The following is a 19,233-nucleotide window of genomic DNA, read 5'->3' as shown; positions in this document are numbered from 1 at the left end:
CCACAGTCCCCTTCCCACGGAGCATCTCCCGGAACTGGGAGGGATTTCCCTTCCCATCCAGCACCCTTTGGACACCCACCCACTTCTGGGGGGCGCAGGGAGGGCAGAGTTCCTGCTGCTGCTCACCAAGCTCTGACCTTTTGGCTCTGTCCCTATTGCTTCTTTCTCCCCTTCTCCTGTGCTCAGAGCAGGGGCAGGAGCTGGGCCCAGGGGCTTGACAGGGGCTTGGAGGATGCCCCAGCTCCCTTTGCTTGCACAGCACTGTCAGATCCCAGAAGCGGTCCCGAAATCCAAGGGCAGCGACGCTTTGGCAGCTCCAGGCAGCCAAGGAACTGACCCACGGTCACAGCAGAGCCTTTGACAACTCTATCAAGTAATTAGGGCAGTTTACGAGATTGTCACTGCAGTTCTTTATTTTTTTAATGAGATCCTAAATATATCCCCCAACATACAGAAAAAATAATTTCCTGAAGACACTCCTTCTTTTAAAATATTGAACAAACAAAACCGGGTGCCTTTAAACGCTTTGCTGTGAGATGTACTCGGCATTTGACAATGACAACAGAGCTGTGCTTTTATATTGTATCTACATGTACATCTGTAAGCACGTACTCAACTCTGGATACAGCAGTGTGCACGGAGGACAGGAGTGGAGAGGCTGAACACAGCCAGGGTAGATGTGGGATGTATGTACAGAGCAAACCCTCAAAGCCATTTCCCCTGATTCCCAGCCTCTCCCTGCTCCAAGGGCTTTGACTGCGGGATTTGAATGAACTGAGATCTCACCGAGACAAGCACAGCAGTCTGGAACCACACACTGCTGTTGCAGTCAGAGTCTGGACTTGTCACATCTCACTTCTGAGAACATATGGAAGAAAAACCTCCATTATCCACAATGTTTCCCACCCCAGTCCTCCTCACATGTAACAAAAAGTGACTGAACTGTTTTTAAAGGGTAAAAATATGGTCAACTGAGTGTTGAAAAGGTCCCCTCATAAAAACTCATGTTGAGAAAGTACTGAATAATTAAGTCCATCCAAAAAAACTTGCTGCAATTTCTCAGTGATTTGGCTCAATGTCTTCCAGGTACCCAAGTGCCTTCCCCAGCTCTGAGCAGCCTCTCCTGGCTTTCCAGGCCAGCTTTCCATCAGCCCTGCCCTGGGCAGGCCCTCAGCATTTCTGAGCCAAGGCCAGCCTGGGGGTGTTTTGTTTTACAGCACTTCCAAGAGTGTTGCATTGGCAAGAGCTGCCCAGGGAGGTTTGGAGTGCCCATCCCTGGAGGTGTCCCAGGAAGGGCTGGAGGTGGCACTCAGTGCTCTGGGCTGGGGACAAGGTGGGCATCGGGCACAGCTGGGACTGGCTGGGCTGGGAGGGCTTTTCCAGCCTCAGGGATCCTGGGATTCTGGGATTCCAGGAAGCACAGTCCCATCTGGGAAGCCGACAGTGCCAATGTGCCATGGAGCTCCAAGGGCAAGCGAGCAAACAGCGACGCTGTCACCGGGGCGTGGACACATCCTGTCCTCCATGCCCAGGGACAGGATGAGCTTCCCCTTTAGGACTGGACCCATTATGAGGGATTCATCGGATATCTGTGAGCCAAACTCCAGCCTTTCCTCATCACTGTGTTTGAATAACTCCTGCTGGCACTGACGGGAGTTAAACACTGCTGTGCATCGAGGGGAAGTGGGAAATCCCAACCCATGGGGCTGGGAAGGTTCTTGTTCTGTCACAATTCCCCAAAGGGTGCAATTGTACAGGCTGGTACAACAATTCCCTGGCAGTGTCCAAGGCCAGGCTGGACACTGGGGCTTGGAGCAGCCTGGGACAGTGGGAGGTGTCCCTGCCATGGCAGGGGTGGCACTGGGTGGGCTCTGAGGTCCCTCCAACCCAACCCATTCTGGCATTCTGGGATGCTCTGATGTCAAGGGTTGCAATCTGAGGGGGCCCCTGAGTGAAGGCTCCCCCACCTGCAGCACCAGATGAGCCTCAGGCAGGTGCAGCTCCTTGGGGCTCCCTCCAAAACCCTCCCCAAGGTTCCTGCATTCCAGCCACGAGACTTTTTTGTCCTCTTGGCCAACTCAGGTGTCACTGTCATTGATGCTGGGGAAATGATACTGTAAAAAAAGTGATGCTACTTGTGAAACACTGAAGTGAATGTTCACCCTGTTGGCAGCTACTGAGTAAAATTAGGACAGCAATAAAAGGTTAGACAATGACATTTAATGGTACTCCAGTAATAGATTTTATCACTTTCTTTAGCCTACCACAACAATGTGTATTTCATATACACTATATTTAATAAAATGTTTTGATATGGAATTAGGAAGGCATGGGTTTAGTACTATTTACATATATTAATTGAAACAATTTTCTTAACAACATTGAAAAATAGAAACTTAAAGTTCTCTTAACCGTGTTTTCAGCCAGTTAGTGGTAAACAAATGCATGCCTAGGAAGTCACACTCCCTCTAAAACGTGGTCAGTTGAAAGTTTCTAACTAAAGCGTGTATCTCTGTTTTGTTTCAAAAAATACATAAGTATGTCTGTCATTTCTGATACAAAATTCTACACTATCTTCAATAAATAAATAATAAAGCGATTCTGAAAAGTATGAAATGTAAACTTTGTTGTCCCTCCAACACACATTTTTTTTCCTTCCCATTGCTTGAAACATTACAGTGGTCTTTTAGGAAATTATAATACACAGACACTTCCCAGCACAGTTTACACTTATTACCATACTGACCTACCTACCTGTTATGGATATATCCTAATTTCCTAATGGAAACCAATAAGACTTGGAGTGCTAGAGAACACTGCCGACACAGGAGAGGTGGGAACCAGTACTGAAAGGACATGCAAGGAACACCAAAACCTAACAACAGCTCCACGAGAACGTTCACATGCGAATGACACGGGCTGGCACCTCCCATCCGGAATGAAGTCCTTACAAAAATACCAGTGGATGCGTGGCAGGGCATGAACAAAAGGAATCCCAGCAGAACAAAGAGAATTTGACTCTCAGGGGTCTTCCTTCCCCCGAGTCCAGACTCAGCAAAGCACTCTCACGGTGCCTGAGGGAAAGCAGACGTCAGTGCCCGCCTGAAGCCGGGAGCTTTGCCAGACGGGGATGTGGGCCTGGACGTGTGTATCCATGGGGTAAAAGGGATGGAGAGCCCTGGCATTCCCCCGCTGGCTCTGGGTTCCCCACTCTGCACCACCACGAGCTCTCTGGTCACATCCAGCACCCGCCCTGTGGGAGCTGCAGGACGTGGCTGCCCCGATCCCTGGCACAGCTCCATACCTGGGCACCACGGACTGCTTTGCAAACCAGGCTCTGCGGGCTGGAAATTCGCTTCCCGAGCTGGAGCCGTGATTGTTTCTTTTCCCCCACTGCAGGTGATGATCACCCCTGGGAGCAGCAGCAGTAAAGGAGTACCGAGAGGTACACATGGCATCCAGCAGGGCTCTGTGCCTCACCCTTGGCTTCCTGTCCCAGCACTTCCAGTCCTCTGGACAACAGGGACTTCCAAAGGGACCGAGGGGTGGACTCTTCTGGAGTGCAATTCATCTCTGTGCAGAAGGCCTGGACATCTTTTATTTTCAGGGGCAACACGAGTTATGAAGTGGGATGTTCATAGAATCTTCTCTGTTTATAGATATAGACTATTTATTTTCTAAGTCTTTTCAGTACCATCATGAAGATCTTCAAAGATCTTCTTGCTGCGAAACTGCTCCTTCCATTCACGTCACATTTACACCCCACTCTGCTGAGCAATAGGCACAGAACTCCTCACGGGGGAAAACCCTGCAGAAATCCTCCAAAACACACCCACACTGCCTTCTCCATGGAAATTAAAGAGCAGGGCAACAGCCACCTCTGTGGTTTGCCAGCCATCCCAACTGCAGCACAAGGAACTACAGGGTTGTTTCACCAGCCCAGGGAACCAACGCCAAGTTCCACACAGAGACATTGAGGGAGATCTCCTCACTAAATTGGGATTCATGTGTTCAGTGAGAATTATCAAGGCACAAAGATGTTCCTGTTTGCTTTGATAACCCTCTGACGTGTGAAGGGCGAGCAGTAGTTTCATGCTACACCAGCAAGGACTCGGTGCCAGCTTCTGCAGACACCTCCTGCAGTGAACTCCGGCTGAATTCCGACATCCACCCCTCTCTCCTAAGGCTCATCAAACAACTGCAGGTCCAGGCGCACCACGATCTCTCCCGTGGGGACTTCGTGCAGAAGGAGACACTTTGTAACTGGTCCCTTGGAACCCTGATCCTTCTTGATGTCTGCCACACGGATCTCTGTCCTGCCCAAAAAGTCTGGAATGCAAAAACACAGTGTGCTCAGGAAAGGGAAACCAGAGTCTGCAGAAGGACCTGAACTTCCACCCACACACAACAGAAGAGAAAACAAGCCTTCAGTCCAACTCTACTCGTGCACTTGAAGAGGGCCAAAGGCTGCCAAGCTGCATAGAAGGGGATTTAGCCAGACCACGTTAGACAGCAGCAGCATTAAAAGTAAATGGGGTCATAAGCGGAAAATCCAACTATGGAATTCACAGCTGCCTTGGTTCAGGGACTTCTTGATTTTATGCTATGTTAGAAGAAGACCAAAAGTTGCTGAACAGTTAAACCTGAGTGTGAAGCCTCTGGAGATGACAGAGCCAAGCAGGGCATCAGCCCAGCAATGAGGTCAATGGGCCAGTACCAGTCCCATCCAAACACTGCCTGAGAGATCACAACTCCAGAATACACCCTGTGATGCTCCACATGTTTATCCCAGCTCATGAAATAAGAATGAGAGAGGCTGTGGAGTCCCCATCCCTGCAAGTGTTCAAGGCCACTCTGGATGGGGCTTGGAGCAGCCTGGGATAGTGGAAGGTGTCCCTTCCCATGGCAGGGGTTGGAACTGGATGATCTTTAAGGTCCCTTCCCACCCAAAACCGTTCCATCATTCTATTGGGTTTGGAATCCTGGGCTCATTTTATATAACAGGAAGGCATTTCTCTTCCTCCTGCAGGAACCCATCCATGGGCAAGCAGCATCCAGAGCTTTCTGGAGTCTTAGCAGGATTACAAACCACACTTTAGTTGTTGTCAATCGCACAAGAAAAGGAACTCTCAAAACCCAGAGGGAGCTGGACTCTTTTTGTGCTGATACTGGGGTGGAGCAAGGGTAAATTGACTCCCAAATATGCAAAGGGGGTCAAATCTGGGGTATCTTTAAAGATCATCTCCCAGCCCAGCCCATTCCCTCGGATTTCCCTCAGCAGGACTGCACCTCCTAACAGAGCTTTGCAAACGCCCTTTGGGCAGCCCCGTACGCACCATCCGGGGAGAACTGGTCCCGCTCGAACACCGTGATGCACAGCACGTCCTGCTCCAGGTCCTTGATGAAGAACTGGCAGTTGGAGTTCCACTTGGGATTGAGGGTGTCCTGGATGGTCTTGGTGATGTGGCACTGGGAGCCCATGGTCACCTCGCAGTAGGGGTTACTCTTTCCTGGGAAGATAGGAACAAACAGAAACGAGTGGGGCTTTTTCAGCTGTGTGATCCTGCTCCTGAGCTTCCTTCTACTCCAAGAGCCAACTGAGCTGGGAAAGACCTTGGCCACACCAGGGCTCTGGCCCCATCCCAGGCTCTGCTTCACTGCCTTTGCAATGGGCTACACTAACATCACAGTGAATACTCTGCTCTGCTGGGTGCTGAGCACCCTCCACTCTTCCCTTCAGGACTTTATGGCTGCTTTGGTGGAAACTCAGTCAGTCTGAAACAAAAGCCTCATGCAGGACAACTGCAGGACCACAGCTGAGCTGCACAAATTCACTTCCTCCTATTTTACCTTAATTAAACCCACATCATTAACAAAATCATGTCTGGGACAGAACCCCTGCAGAGTTAGGCTGGCAAATGGGAATGTCTTCTCGATGGAGCAAAGAAAGCCAAGGCACTCACCATGGGACCTGCAAGGTTTTAGTTCAATGCCTTCAACAACATTCACCATCAGCCTCCCGATGCCTGTTGCTCTCTGAGAGCGAACTGTGGTGGAACAGAAGAGCAGAAACGTCACCAATGGATCTTCCTGCCCATGGACCTTCCCTCAAAAGATGAGACCCCCCACATCCTGTGCTGTACCTAGGTAGGCCTTTTCCCTCTTCTTCTTTTCAGTCTCTATGTAAAGTTCTGAAGCAGCTTTGATCTTCTGAACCCAGGCAGTCCTTTGGAAGGAAAGGAGAAAAAAAAAATTGTAAAATGCCATTTCCATTTTTCCCTGCTGGAGCACAGCAGACAAAACTAAAGCTGTCCCTCCTTCACAAGGCTCTGGCCCCATCCCACAGCTGTCTGCCTGAAAGGGATCTTACTGGAATTCACAGCACCTGCAGGATGTAACCATTCCAGGCAGCAAATCCCACCACACAAAGAAAGCTCAAGAGAACCACGAGCAAGAGACACTTGATGAGAAAACAAAATGTCTAAAGAACAGATTTGCTTTCATCCAGCCCTTTGCTTCCTGCAATAAACTGACTCCTAGGAGCCAGGAGGTACAAGACACTGGGGTTGCTGAGGTGGCCACTGTCCTTGGTCCCTGAGACTTCCTACCAAATTCTTCTGACTCTTGGGACATTAAAAGCATAACTTGGAGAGTCCACAGGTGGTGAATGGGCCCTTCTGGGAAATCATTTCATGCTTAAGAACCACACAGTCTCCTGAGTTGGAAGGGACCCACATGGATCATTGAGTCCAGCTCCTGACCCCAGCAATCCCAGCCTGTGCCTGAAGGAGACTGAGGGGGAAGGCTGACAGAGAAAAAGGGTGGAAGATGGGCTACTAAGTGACCTTGAGGGCCTAGAAGAACTGCTGTGACATACAAGGGAGCCTGAGACCTGAGTCAAGGAAACAAGGGAGAATCTGGAAGCTGTGGATCCATTTCTGAACCCCAACTGAAGAGCTGCTGCTACACAGGACATTCATGGTTTGGGTTGGGAGGGATCCTAAAGTCCACCCAGTGCCACCCCTGCCATAGCAGGGACACCTCCCACTGTCCCAGGCTGCTCCAAGCCCCAGTGTCCAGCCTGGCCTTGGACACTTCCCAGGATGGGGCAGACACACCTCAAGATGTTTTATACATTTTGTGTATCAGAAATTGGAGGGTCCTACATTTCCCAGGTGGGACAACACGGTATCTGCACTAGGGGGAGGGGTTTGATGCACATTCAGCTTTCAGTTTTTAGGAAAAGTTCTCTTCCAAGACCTTACATTTGCAAAGAGAAGCCTTTCCAGGGTAAGTCAGTGTAGTTTTCTCTCTGTAACCTTGCCAGAGACAAAAACCTCCAGCTGAGGATTTAAGGGCGTCTTCCCTTTGACTTTTCCACTCTGAACTGAATTAGGTAAAACTAACATGGTTTAGTTTGGTAGGTTCTGCTTCAAATTCCACTTTTGACCTGTTCCTTGATCTCCTTAAACATCCAGCCATACAAATGTTTTCACTGCACAGACAAACAGCTGGTAACAGCAGAAGATAGAATTGCATCTTTTGGCTTCCTCACACTACCATAAAATGTGAAATGCAGCCTAAATATCCACACTCAGCCCTTTCTAGCTGGAATTCAGGGAACATCATTATTTCTCCCTCCTTTTCAGATCACCATATTCTCAAAAAGGAATTTTCCAGTCTTGTAAAATGACCAGCTTGGAGACTGCTCTGCAAGTTTCCATCATAACCATTCCCATCCTACCTTTGCACCAAAGTTTTCAAGGGCTCATGAAGGCACTTACCTTTCATTAATGCTTTCGGCCCGGAGTGTATAGACTCTGTCAATGTGGGAGATGTGGAAGATGGGCTCATCTCCAGAAGGGTCTGTGGGTAATTTTACCAGTACCTCATTTAGGAAAATGGGCTGTAAAACATCAGCAAAGCTGGAATTGTACTGCAGAGTCTGAATGGGGGCATTCAGCACACATCAGCTCACAGCAGGTTTATTGCATGCCCCAAGTATCTCCCCTCTTCTGCCTCCCATCTTTCTTCAGAAAATTTTAAAAGTTGACAGAGATAGAGGTGCCTGCAGAGCCTGGAAACACTCCTGGAGAGAGCCAAGCACAGCCAAGCACAGCCAAGCACAGCATTGTCTCCTTCTCCCTGAGAGCAGCGAACGCCGCTCTCCCTCCGCTGCCTCAAGCGCACGAGCCCTCATGGAAGAGTTTCATTCAAGCAAAACTTCAAAAGCATCTTTTCTTATCTCACTGGAGCACACAGCCACCTTTCCTGCCATCAGTCCCTGAACCCCAAAGCTTTCCAACCTCTTCTCTAGGAAGGCTCTTGCCCACGCCCCCAGCATGGAGCTACTGAGCCCTGTCCCCATCCCCGTGTCGCAGCAGCACTTACAGTCTTGTACATTTTGTATTGCAGGTTGGACTTGGGGCTGAAGACCTTGTCTGTGCCGGAAGAGCCGAGAGGTTTTATGATCTGAGTGAGGAGGAGGAAGTCGTTGAAGAGAAAACCATACAGCTCCTTATTACTCTTGGCTTTATAGAGCTTCCCACTGTGCAGGAACTTGCGTGGTCCCAAGCAGTTTGTAACTGAATTAAAAACGAGTTGCTGCGAAAAGTAGAAGAAGAACAACAACGCACTGTATAAAGTGAAACAATCGGGGCTGCCCTGCAAGAGACCAAATACAGTTTTGAGTCCTGGTTCCAGTCTGTGTCACAGGGATGACGAGCGATGCCTCGAGCATGACAAGCGGTGCAAGTCACAGAAGGCTCCGTGAGAGTCCCCTTGAAGGCAGCCCATCAGTCACAGGGGCACGGCTGGGCAGGCAGGGGGAAGCCAAAAGCATCTGTGCCCCCTTGCCACGCACATGCACCTCCAGGAGTGGGACTGGGCCACGGGGACCTGTCCTGGATTAGCAGCAGCTCTGCAAACGGCCTCTCCACAGGCTGAGCTTCCTTAAGGGATGGATTCTGAATTGTGTTTGAATTTTACCCCTTGAAATACCCCAAAGGATTCCAGATGGCCACAATACCCCAAGTTAGAGCTGCTGACCACTGGGACTGGCACAATCCCAGATTCAGCCGGGGCTTGTTAGGCATGAGCAGAGTCTTGCCCTTGCCTAAAGTGCCATTTTCAGGTTTATTTTCACCAGGGAATGGCCCAGCTCTCACCACCCTGGGCAGCTGGATCTGGAGTGGCTCCTTTGGCAGGCTGGAAACCCCTCAGACAGACAACAGGGAGAGGCTGGGTTGTTCCCTGCCACGGGCTGGAGGCTGCTGCTGGTGTTGCAGTGGCAGCAAGCACCACGGGCTCTTTCAGGGTATGGATTTGCTGTTCTGGGGCCAGGCAGTACCTACAGAAGATAAAAGCAGCCCCTTTCCTTCAGGCAGTGGCTGGCAGACAGCTGACTGTGCTGACATTGTCACACACATCCTTCTCCCAGGACAGTCAGACTTCCTGAGGTGAAATGCAATTTTTCTACTTTATGAACCAACCAGTACTTGTTATTTTTTTACCTTTTAGAACCGAAAACACTGAAAATCAAGTTGTGATCTGTCTGCCTCTGTTACCTCCACCAACAACAGGAAGGCCATCAGAATATCCTCCCTCCTTTTGCAGGACATACAAACACAATATTTCTAGAAACTTATCACGTAACCATAAAAAATAACATGGAATGGGAGGCAGGGATTCTCTCTGTAAAGTCTCCAGAGACTTGAGCAGTATTCTTGAGTTTTCAATTGTATACAAAGCTTTATCACAGAAAATATTTCTAAATATTTGGTTTTTAAAGCACTCCAAAGTGGTCAGGTGCAGCTTTGGGGTGGGATACAGCAGTCCCGTAACCACTGTACCATAAAGAACTGGGAAACTGGGAAGCTGTGGTTACAAATTGCAGCATTGAACCCGGGACTGGTCCGGAGCCAGGCAACCAAGCAGGATTTACCCCGGGGGGGCAGGAACACGAGCAGCAACCAGGATGACGTGCAGGAGGGAAGGGAGCCGAGGACAGGTGGGAGCAGGGAGTGGGACTGTGGGGTTGACTGGTGCCCGTGTGCCCTGTGCTGCGGTGCCATGAGCGAGCCGTGGCCGGTCCCGAGCGAGTCCCCGTTACCTCGGAGAGGCCCTCGCACTGCACGTGGGCCTGGATCCACTCCAGCCTGTCCGAGTTCTCCTTCTCCCGCACGCCCTCGTTCACCTGCGAGCACAGCTCCTCCGCCTTCTCCAGGGCGTGCTTCAGGTGGCTGTGGTCAGGGTGGTTCTCGGGGGTGTTCTCTATTATCTGCACACAAAGAAACCCAGCACGAGGCTTCTGTCACCACAGCTCAGCTGCATTCGCTCTCTCAGCCCCACACTTCCATTCTAGGGCTTTATTTCCAGCCAATATGTCCCACATTCATTTTCCTCCTTGAAAGACATGAAAAATGGGAGACAAACACTTTGTGGGAACAGCTGGATTGCAGGCCTGCCTGCACAGCCTTTGCACCAGGACACTGCTGGCTCCTCTGACAGAAGCACACACATTGCAGCCAAATACAGAAGCACAGCCACGACTGCTGCAGGAATCCCTGAAATGCCAACATCCAGTTTGTAATTCCCTGTGAAAGCCTTGGGCCAAGTTCCATGGCATCATTTGGGATGGGAAATGTTAAGCACCAAATGGAAGTTAGGAAAGGGCTGGAAGTTCTCCAGCACCATCAGCTGCACAGGGAAGGGGGGGAACCGGCAGCAATCCAGGCTCAGCATCACCTCCCAGCCTGTGGGGCGGGAATGGCACTGTGGGGAAAGCCAAATATGAGCACAAGGTTGACTTGTTGCTTCTGTTCTCTGAATTCTAAGTTTTCATTCAGCACTCGCTGCCTTCTGGTTCTTTGGGTGCAAGTTTCATGTCCTTTTTTAATAGAAACACCAAGTTGTTTTGCTAAAGCCTGAGGAATTATCCCACTTTCTATACTGGAATCGAGTATTAAAGGACACCCCACATTCCCCAGCACATCAGAAATCTCACAGTGACAAAGCCGGACACAAATAAAGAAACAACCTTGTAATTAAGGTATAAGCAAAGCAGCACCAAACCCATCACATGTGCAAAGGAACGTACATTTTTAATTATTAGTGGGTATCTGGTTACCCGTTGCATAGGCTTTAGTAGAAAACTTGATAGTGGCATTCCTTTACAGCGAGGATCCATTGCTAACCTCTGAAACATTAGAGAGGTAAAATCTGGTTAGTCAGGTGGTTCAAACCCTGAAAAATGAGCTCCTCCAAGAAAGGAAAAGGGAAGGCAATAAATGAGCACCAATCCTCAGCTAAATCTGCTCTGAGATCACAACATCAGGAGGAGAATTCCTTGTGGTTTTTACAACACTTCTTCACCTGCCTTGTCTGGACAAGAATCCCAGAATCATCAGGGCTGGAAGAGCCCTCCAGGATCACCCAGTGCCACCCCAGCAGCAGCAGCAGCACCCCAAAGCCTGTCCCCAAGGGCCACATCCAGACTCCTCCTGAGCACTCCCAGAGACAGTGACTGCACCACTCCCTGGGCAGCTCATCCCAAGGCCTCACCACTCTGGCAGGGAAAAATTGTTTCCAATCTCCAACCTGAGCCTCCCCTGGTGCCATTTGAGGCCATTTCCTCTACTCCTTTCCCTTGGGACACGGCAGCAGAGCCCGACCCCCCCTCACTGCCCCTCCTGGCAGGGACTTGTGGGGAGCAGTGAGGTCCCCCCTGAGCCTCCTTTGCTCCAGCCTGAGCCCCTTTCCCAGCTCCCTCAGCTGCTCCTGGGGCTCCAGCCCCTTCCCAGCTCCCTTCCCTGCCCTGGACATGCTCCAGCCCCTCCAGGTCCTTTTTCAAGTGAGTGGCCGGGGAGTGGACACAGCCCTCGAGGTGGGGCCTCGTATGCAGCAGATGGGCCAAGTGAAAAGATGCACAGAATTCCCAGGGGTTGCCGCTTCTCTTACCTTGACAAACTCCTTGAACTCGGGCACTTCATCCGTCTTCTGCTGGATGAGGGCGGCCCCGTTGAGCTGGCAGCTGCAGAACCTGATGTAGGGCTGCATGTGGGGCAGCTGGGCCGTCAGGATGTCCCCGATCATCTTCACCGGCATCTTCTCCCCGGACATCTTCTTCCGCACGCGCAGGGCCCTGAGCAGGAGCAGGGCACGGGGGTTGGACAAAGAGCCACTCCTCAGTTATGGAATAAAGGGGTGGGTTCTTATTCATTATTGAAACCCAGAGAATGATAAATACATCAGCCACAAGATTTACTACAAGGATGCAATAACCAAGGCTGCACCCTCAGCCAACACCTTTCCCTCTCGTGGTCACCCAGCTGCTGTTTGAAATTAATGCAATGTCAGATCAGAGGTGATAGAAAAAGGTAATTTCCTCTTCTATTAGTTTAGAAAGAGAGTCACTGATGTGTGAGGGAGGGAGGGAAAACCCCCATCACTTCGACCTCAAAGCTACTCCCAAGTTTGCACCTGGTTTCCTAAGGAAAGGTTCATTGTCATTTGTCCTGTCACCACCACAACTTTTCAACTTGTGAGCCATTTTCAAATACATTTTACAAAAAAAAAGGGGATACTGCAAAGCTGTAAAATCCCTGTAGGTTCAGTGAAAATTAGCAGCTCAGTAGGGAAAGAAAAGAACTTTATTAATGCTCTTGCTTATCAAGGTGAGGGTTTAACCCTCCCCTCACTCAGTTTCCCTGGCAGTGAGTTGGGGCAGCAGCGCTGGGAGCCTTTGGAGAAGGGTGCTCCGGGCACGAATCCTTTGGGAAGCAGGCTCTGTTCAGCACAGCCAGGTCCCAGCCCACACTCATTATGGCAATGCCCCGGCCAGCTTGGCATGAGGGAGGTTCTTGTGCCTTGGTTTGCACTCACAGACAGCAGGACTGTGGCTGGGGCTGCACTGGGACAGAGGCAGGGCAACTCCTGTCCTGTGGGAAGCCTTGGCAAGTCCTGCTCTTCAGGGGAGAGGAGGATTTGCCTTCTGGAGCACAGGAACAAAGTGAGTGCAAATGGCAGAGAACTGCTGGGTTCTTCTCAACAACTCACAGCAAACGCTGTCCACGGTTTGCTTTTTCCCACAAGGAGAAACACGTGGCCTTTCCGGTTAGGATTTGTGTAAGTGGCAAATATTTTCATGCAGCTAAAAGGAGAAGCAGGGGGAGAGGCCCAGGATTCTGTTTTTGTTAAGTATGGGGGGAAAAACCAACTTACTTCAGTAGTTTTATATTGCACATAATCAGCTCCTTCCAGTTAACAAAAATCATGGCAACTTCTTTTTCTGTGACCAGCTCAGATTCCATCAGCGGTTTCTGGAAGATCTGGGGAGGCAGAAATGAGGCCATTTAGAGCATACAGGGTAAGTACAGACACTTCCAGCACACTCCCTGTCCCAGACAGCCATCATGTTCCCTGGAATGGGTGGGATAAGGAGACCCTCAGCTACGAGGGGCTTTAACAGGGAATACTCTGAATTTGTAGGGGTGGTGGTGTTAATTCTGATCTGGATAATCTGTTTGAAACCTGGGAATTTTAGCCAGAAGTCTCCTGCAAAAGACTCCAGAATTCCTTTGATAATGCAGCTGAAAATAGGTTTTCCTTTGGACTCTTTTATGGAAGTTCTGATTTCTCTGAGTGTCTCAGGTTCGTATATCTTGAACTCTTCTTCAGAAAAGGGCTTTGCTTCTCTGTCAAACGAATTGTCCATAGTTGTCTGTACTAATTCCTCTTTTTTCTACCTCTAAAGCCAATCACAGGAAGTGATAACTGAGCCCCACTGCAAGCATGGAAAATGTGCTTCATTTAAGAGAATTTGATTAAGTTTCAGAACTTGTACATGAGAAATAAACACTGAGAGTGAGGAGCAAACCTTTGCTAAAATGTTACTTCAAACATCAGCATTTTGCTGATGGTAACACAAGGGACTGACACGGTTTGCACCCACCCACACTCCCCCACAGCTGCATCTGTATAAACACACACAAATGAGGATTGGACAGAGAGCCCCCAAGGGAGGCAGAGCCAGCAGGGAAATGCAATAACTGCACAGTGCAAGGACTGAATTGGTTGAGGGCCAAGAGTGGCCCAAGCCCGCAGAGCTGCCTCACCTCTGTCACCAGCTGCAGGTCATTGACGTAGTTCTCCTCGGTGACGATGAGCTCGTGGATGTAGCCCTGCCTCTTCCTCTCCGTGGGTGTCAGCATGTCCAGGAGGTGCAGGTCTGCACACCCTGCAAAACACAACAGCACCCTGGGCTTTACTCACAGCTGTTTGCAGAGGGATTCAGGCCTGTGGCAGCTACAGCAGCACTGAGTGAACAGGAACTGCTGCCTGTTCGGTCACTTCATTATTGTTCACATGGCACAGTCCCAGCGAAGCTTCACCTCACAGTGACTCTAAACATTCCATTTAACACCTTTATTTTATTTATTAAAACAAAGGCCATCCCTGAGTGTGAACTCTTCCCTGGTGGCCAAGCTTAAAAGCCCCCCTCACCCTGCCTGCCCATTCCCAACCTCACTCTGGAGGTCCCCGACCCCTCGGGTTGTGTCATTCCAATCCCACATGGATGGCTGGCAATGAAAAAGAGGGGAAAAGACTTCATGTGGTGTGAGGAAAATGCAGAGACACCCCAAAGGGAGTTAGGGAAGAGCTGCAGTGACCCTAACGCTCCGAGGGACACTTTGGAATGATTCCCTCAGATGATGGATGGCCTAAATCCAAGGTTCACCTTTACCCTTCTGGTCAAAGAGATCCTGCTCAAGAAGGGCCTGCAGGGCCTCTTTACTTCTTCACATTTCAGTTAAAAACTGCTCCTAAATATTTGAAGGGCTCGAGCCAGGATACACAAAGGTCACTGGAGATCCCCAGTTTCACTGATTTCTGGGCCAAGCCAAAGGGGTGGATTTTATTCTCCTTTATGTTTAAAAGCCCAGGAAAAGGTTGTCACTAAGAGTTCATCTTCCATCAGTTTTGTCCTTTCATTGTTGCAAACCTCCCTTGATCCTCCCCTGTAGATGGGAGGATTTTTCTATCAATTCCACAATCTCACTTTTTGTTTTCTACTCTGAATTAGACAGAACATTAATTCCATCCTTTCTTCTGCAGGCCATTATTTTTTCAGCTGAGCCTAATTAAGTTCTTCTGAGACAGGAACACAGAATGTTTTCTTCCAGTTTTTGCTACTTCTCTGCATGAAATACAATGCATTTCAAAAAGCAAAGTTCATTTCAAACAGGTGGAAAACGTTTGGCTCTGAAAATTATCTATTTTCAACTATTTTCACACAACCAAAACTCCCCAGTTGAATTCTTTCCCTCACCCCTCAGCAAATCCAGTATATTTCCCATGGAAACAAACTGTCCTCATGGAAACATCAGGCCCCAGGTAACTCTTTCAACTCTCTGCATATAAAGTCAGTACTTAGGGAGTATTTCCTGCATTTCTAGCTTCCTGAATGGAGCTCAGACAATGCTACTGGAAAGGTCCAGGTGTATCACCATTATTTCCATGGAATACCAGCAACTGCTGCTTTAACTGATCTGGGCTCCTGAAAGGGGAATGATGGATTTGACTTTAAAATAACAAAAAAACAAAAAACAAAACAAAACAAAAAAAAAAAAACCACAAAAAAAACCACCAAAAAACCAAAACCAACCAAAACCCAAACAAAACCAAATGGAACAAAGCCAGAAAGGGAGATACAGACAGTCAAGGCTGTTTCTGACTCTGAAGCTGGGAAGGGATCAGGTTGGAAGCTGGGATCAGGTTGGAAGCTGGGATCAGGTTGGAAGCAGAGGCACATTGATAAGGCTCCCTTGAGACACGGGATGTCACAGCCCTTTACAAAGTGCAGCTGAAACTTTGCTTGGAATAAGAAGCAGATTTGGAGAAATATCAACTTTATGCCAAAACAATGAATTTTTGGGCCCTCTCAAAAGCCAGAAGTTTCCTTTCTGTTGAATAAATGCCTGATTTCAGAGCTGTTTCTTTGGTACCAAGTAAACCAGAGGTCTGAGAAACAGGCCCAGTTCTCCCAATGCTTCATTAGAAGTGAACCAAGTGTTTAATTACTTCTCCCTGGGGAAGCTCCTGTTCAAAGATGTGACAACCTTGGTCTGAAGGTGATTTCCAACCCCCAACCCCTTGGAGGAAGCACTGACATTTTGAATAATGAACCATTTTAGTGGCTCCCTTGGCAGCCAGCTGGGGTCTGAATGGGCTGCTCTGAACCATGATAAACACTCTGCTTTTGGGTATGAAATATTTGGGAAAGAAGCCCAAATCTGAGCAGAACATGCAGGAGAGACTTTTCTGGTATGGGGTTTTCTTTGTGAGGTGCACAGGTACAAAGATTTTCTTGTCTTTATATTAAAAACACCGAATTAAAACTGGGTTTCTTTCCAGGTGGAAATGCCTGGCTTGTTTTTCATGGATGCCAAAGAGTATTGGTGAACTGAATTCCACTGATCACAGAATCATGGAATGTTTGGGTTGGGAGGGATCCTAAAGCCCATCCAGCACCACCCCTGCCATGGCAGGGACACCTCCCACTGTGCCAGGCTGCTCCAAGCCCCAATGTCCAGCCTGGCCTTGGGCACTGCCAGGGATCCAGGGGCAGGCAGCCCCAGCTGCTCTGGGCAATTCTTTGCTTCAATCCAGTAAAGCCAGGAAAGGATGGGGAAATGACAATAATTAACTTGGTTTGTTCTCAGGAGTGTGAATCCATGAATTCTGCTCCTCAGGCTGGACTTGGAGAACCAACAGACAAATGCTGTAACTACAAATCTGTGCCTTGACCTCCCATCACCACAGTCCCTGCAGATTAAAGGGCTCTAGAAATGCAAAAAATCACTTTAGAGTAAAGATATTGTTCCTCTTCCTTACAAAGTCAGCCCTGAAGATCTGGGTCTCCCAAGATAAACATTAAGCCTAAAACAAGATGCTGCTTTTTGGGAAGAGAGGTTCTGTTTTGGAAATCACTTATTGACATTCATGGGCACAGCTGCTGATTCCTTTTCATTGGGGAGGTTTTCTAACCAGTGCCACTGCCAGATTTCCCTGTAAGCCTCGTGCTGGCCCAGTCTGTAGTGAAAAGGTCACAGGAGACAGGAATCTGTCCTGATAGAGGGAACCAGGAGCAGGCAAAAATGATGTCACAGTTTCCCTCCAAATTCTTAAGGAGAAGGGAACAGCACACCAGGAGAGCAGCCCTTCACTCAGGTAAATCATGCATGGAATCCCAGCATCCCTGAGGCTGGAAAAGCCCTCCCAGCCCATCCAGGCCCAGCTGTGCCCGATGCCCACCTTGTCCCCAGTCCAGAGCACTGAGTGCCACCTCCAGCCCTTCCTGGGACACCTCCAGGGATGGGCACTCCAAACCTCCCTGGGCAGCTCTCTCCAAGGCCTGAGCTCCCTTTCCATGGGGAAATTCCTGCTGCTGTCCACCCTGAGCCTCCCCTGGCCCAGCCTGAGGCCGTTCCCTCTCCTCCTGTCCCTGTTCCCTGGCAGCAGAGCCCGACCCCCCCGGCTGCCCCCTCCTGTCAGGGACTTGTGCAGAGCCACAAGGTCCCCCCTGAGCCTCCTTTGCTCCAGCCTGAGCCCCTTTCCCAGCTCCCTCAGCCGCTCCTGGGGCTCCAGCCCCTTCCCCTGTCCTGGACACGCTCCAGCCCCTCAAGGTTTCTATTGCAGTGAGGACCCAGAACTGGCCACAGCCAGGGCTGAGTTATTTAAATCACAGCATTTCAACATTCAACCTTCTTATCACCTGTTTCAGCTGCAACCAATTCCCCTTAAACCTTGTGGGATGGACTCTCCACTGAGAGACCATCCCAGGCTTTTGCTGAGGACATTGTCTGGGATCAAACAAAGCTCTCCATCTCAAGCATCAGATGCCAAATCCCATTTCTCAGCTATTTTCAATGATTTCAGCACGTTTGGAATTTCTCAACCAGACCAGTGTACCCATTTCCTGTTAGAGCAGAGCACTTCCCTCCGAGGTGCACGGAAGGACCTGGAAATGAGCCTGGGCAGTCCCACTTGCAAAACTTGAAGCATTATTTAGTGGAGGAATTGCCCTCTCTAGAAGTGTTCAAAAAAGGTGTGGATGTGGCACTTGAGGATGTGGTTCACTGGTGGTGGTTCCAACCCCAACCATTCCATGAATCAGTGATTTTAGCAATCCCTTTCCAGAGGCTGCTTGAGGAGAATAAAATCCTACATGTGAAGGCAAGAATGCATCTAAAAATGTAAATCACAGAGTTAACCAAGCCCTAGAATGGTTTAAAACGCATCAGGAAACTAAATCTCACCTCTGAGTTGTGACCCAGGACTGGTCTGAGCCCCTGGGCACTCAGGGCACAGAAGGAGCAGAGTCAAGAGCAGCAGCCGTGGATCCAAGCGGAAGGAACTGCACAGCCCCATTTTACAGGGTATTCCACAAATAAAGGGGCTGTGCAGGCATTTCACTTGGAACCAGGAATATGGGAACCAAATGCAGTATTTTAAATGTTCCAACCTTTTATCAAACATTTTATTATTTCTTCACTTCCATATGGCAGAGCTGGGCAGCTCCGATCTCTGCTCCTGGGACAGGGACAGCACCCAGGGAGCGGCTGGAGCTGGGCCAGGGCAGGCTCAGGCTGGAGAGCAGGGAAAGGTTCTTCCCCCAGAGGCTGCTGGGCACTGCCCAGGCTCCCCAGGGAATGGGCACGGCCCCGAGGCTGCCAGAGCTCCAGGAGCGTTTGGACAGCGCTGCCAGGGATGCCCAGGCTGGGATTGCTGGGGGGTCTGGGCAGGGCCAGGGGCTGGATCAGTGATCCTGTGGGTCCCTTCCAGCTCAAATTAAGTGCTTTGCCCATTAAAGTTTCCAGGTGGGCAGTGAAGTCTTGGTAAAAACAATTTTCAATTTTAACTCCACCAGCACAACCTCCTGAAACCCTTCCCTCAGGATCTGGAACCCAAAGGTCATCTCAGCACCGTGTTTGGCTAAGGAGGAGTTTGTTATCCTGTTGTCTGTGTCAATTCAACTGAGGCAATAATATTTGAGGTATACTGTCCCTGAATTTACTGAAGTTGTCTAAAATAAAGTTAAAAAGAAGCCATTTGTCATCTGAATTTATTGCACAGAAGTTGCTGTTTAACAAGTTAAATAGCTGGAGTCAATAACCACAAAGAACTAAAAAGTGCTTTAGAGCCAGAGGACAAAACCAGAATTTCAGTTATTTT

General features: G+C 49.4%; 1 protein-coding gene across 5 annotated transcripts in view; it reads right to left on the bottom strand.

Moving 5' to 3' along the window:
• Positions 1-408: 408 nt before the first annotated feature.
• ITSN1 (intersectin 1) overlaps positions 409-19,233 on the bottom strand; it is a 104,121-nt gene continuing 85,296 nt past the window's right edge. For 3 of the 5 annotated variants that reach the window (XM_069006243.1, XM_069006509.1, XM_069006332.1), the window contains 11 exons: positions 14,115-14,236; positions 13,222-13,328; positions 11,959-12,184; positions 11,099-11,197; positions 10,112-10,279; positions 8,392-8,604; positions 7,785-7,906; positions 6,144-6,226; positions 5,964-6,047; positions 5,337-5,510; positions 409-4,329 (listed from right to left, as the gene is read on the bottom strand). In XM_069006243.1, coding sequence (XP_068862344.1) covers positions 4,181-4,329; positions 5,337-5,510; positions 5,964-6,047; positions 6,144-6,226; positions 7,785-7,906; positions 8,392-8,604; positions 10,112-10,279; positions 11,099-11,197; positions 11,959-12,184; positions 13,222-13,328; positions 14,115-14,236 — 1,547 coding nt within the window. In that variant the 3' untranslated portion in view covers positions 409-4,180. Of the gene's footprint in view, positions 4,330-5,336; positions 5,511-5,963; positions 6,048-6,143; positions 6,227-7,784; positions 7,907-8,391; positions 8,665-10,111; positions 10,280-11,098; positions 11,198-11,958; positions 12,185-13,221; positions 13,329-14,114; positions 14,237-19,233 lie in introns of all 5 variants that reach the window. The other 2 variants (XM_069006698.1, XM_069006422.1) reach the window with 2 other exon arrangements.

Source organism: Aphelocoma coerulescens, chromosome 1, assembly GCF_041296385.1.
Source record: "Aphelocoma coerulescens isolate FSJ_1873_10779 chromosome 1, UR_Acoe_1.0, whole genome shotgun sequence".
In the NCBI taxonomy this organism is placed as follows: Eukaryota; Metazoa; Chordata; class Aves; order Passeriformes; family Corvidae; genus Aphelocoma; species Aphelocoma coerulescens.
Note: the sequence above shows the minus strand (reverse complement) of the source record. Positions and strands in the feature narration are given on the sequence as shown.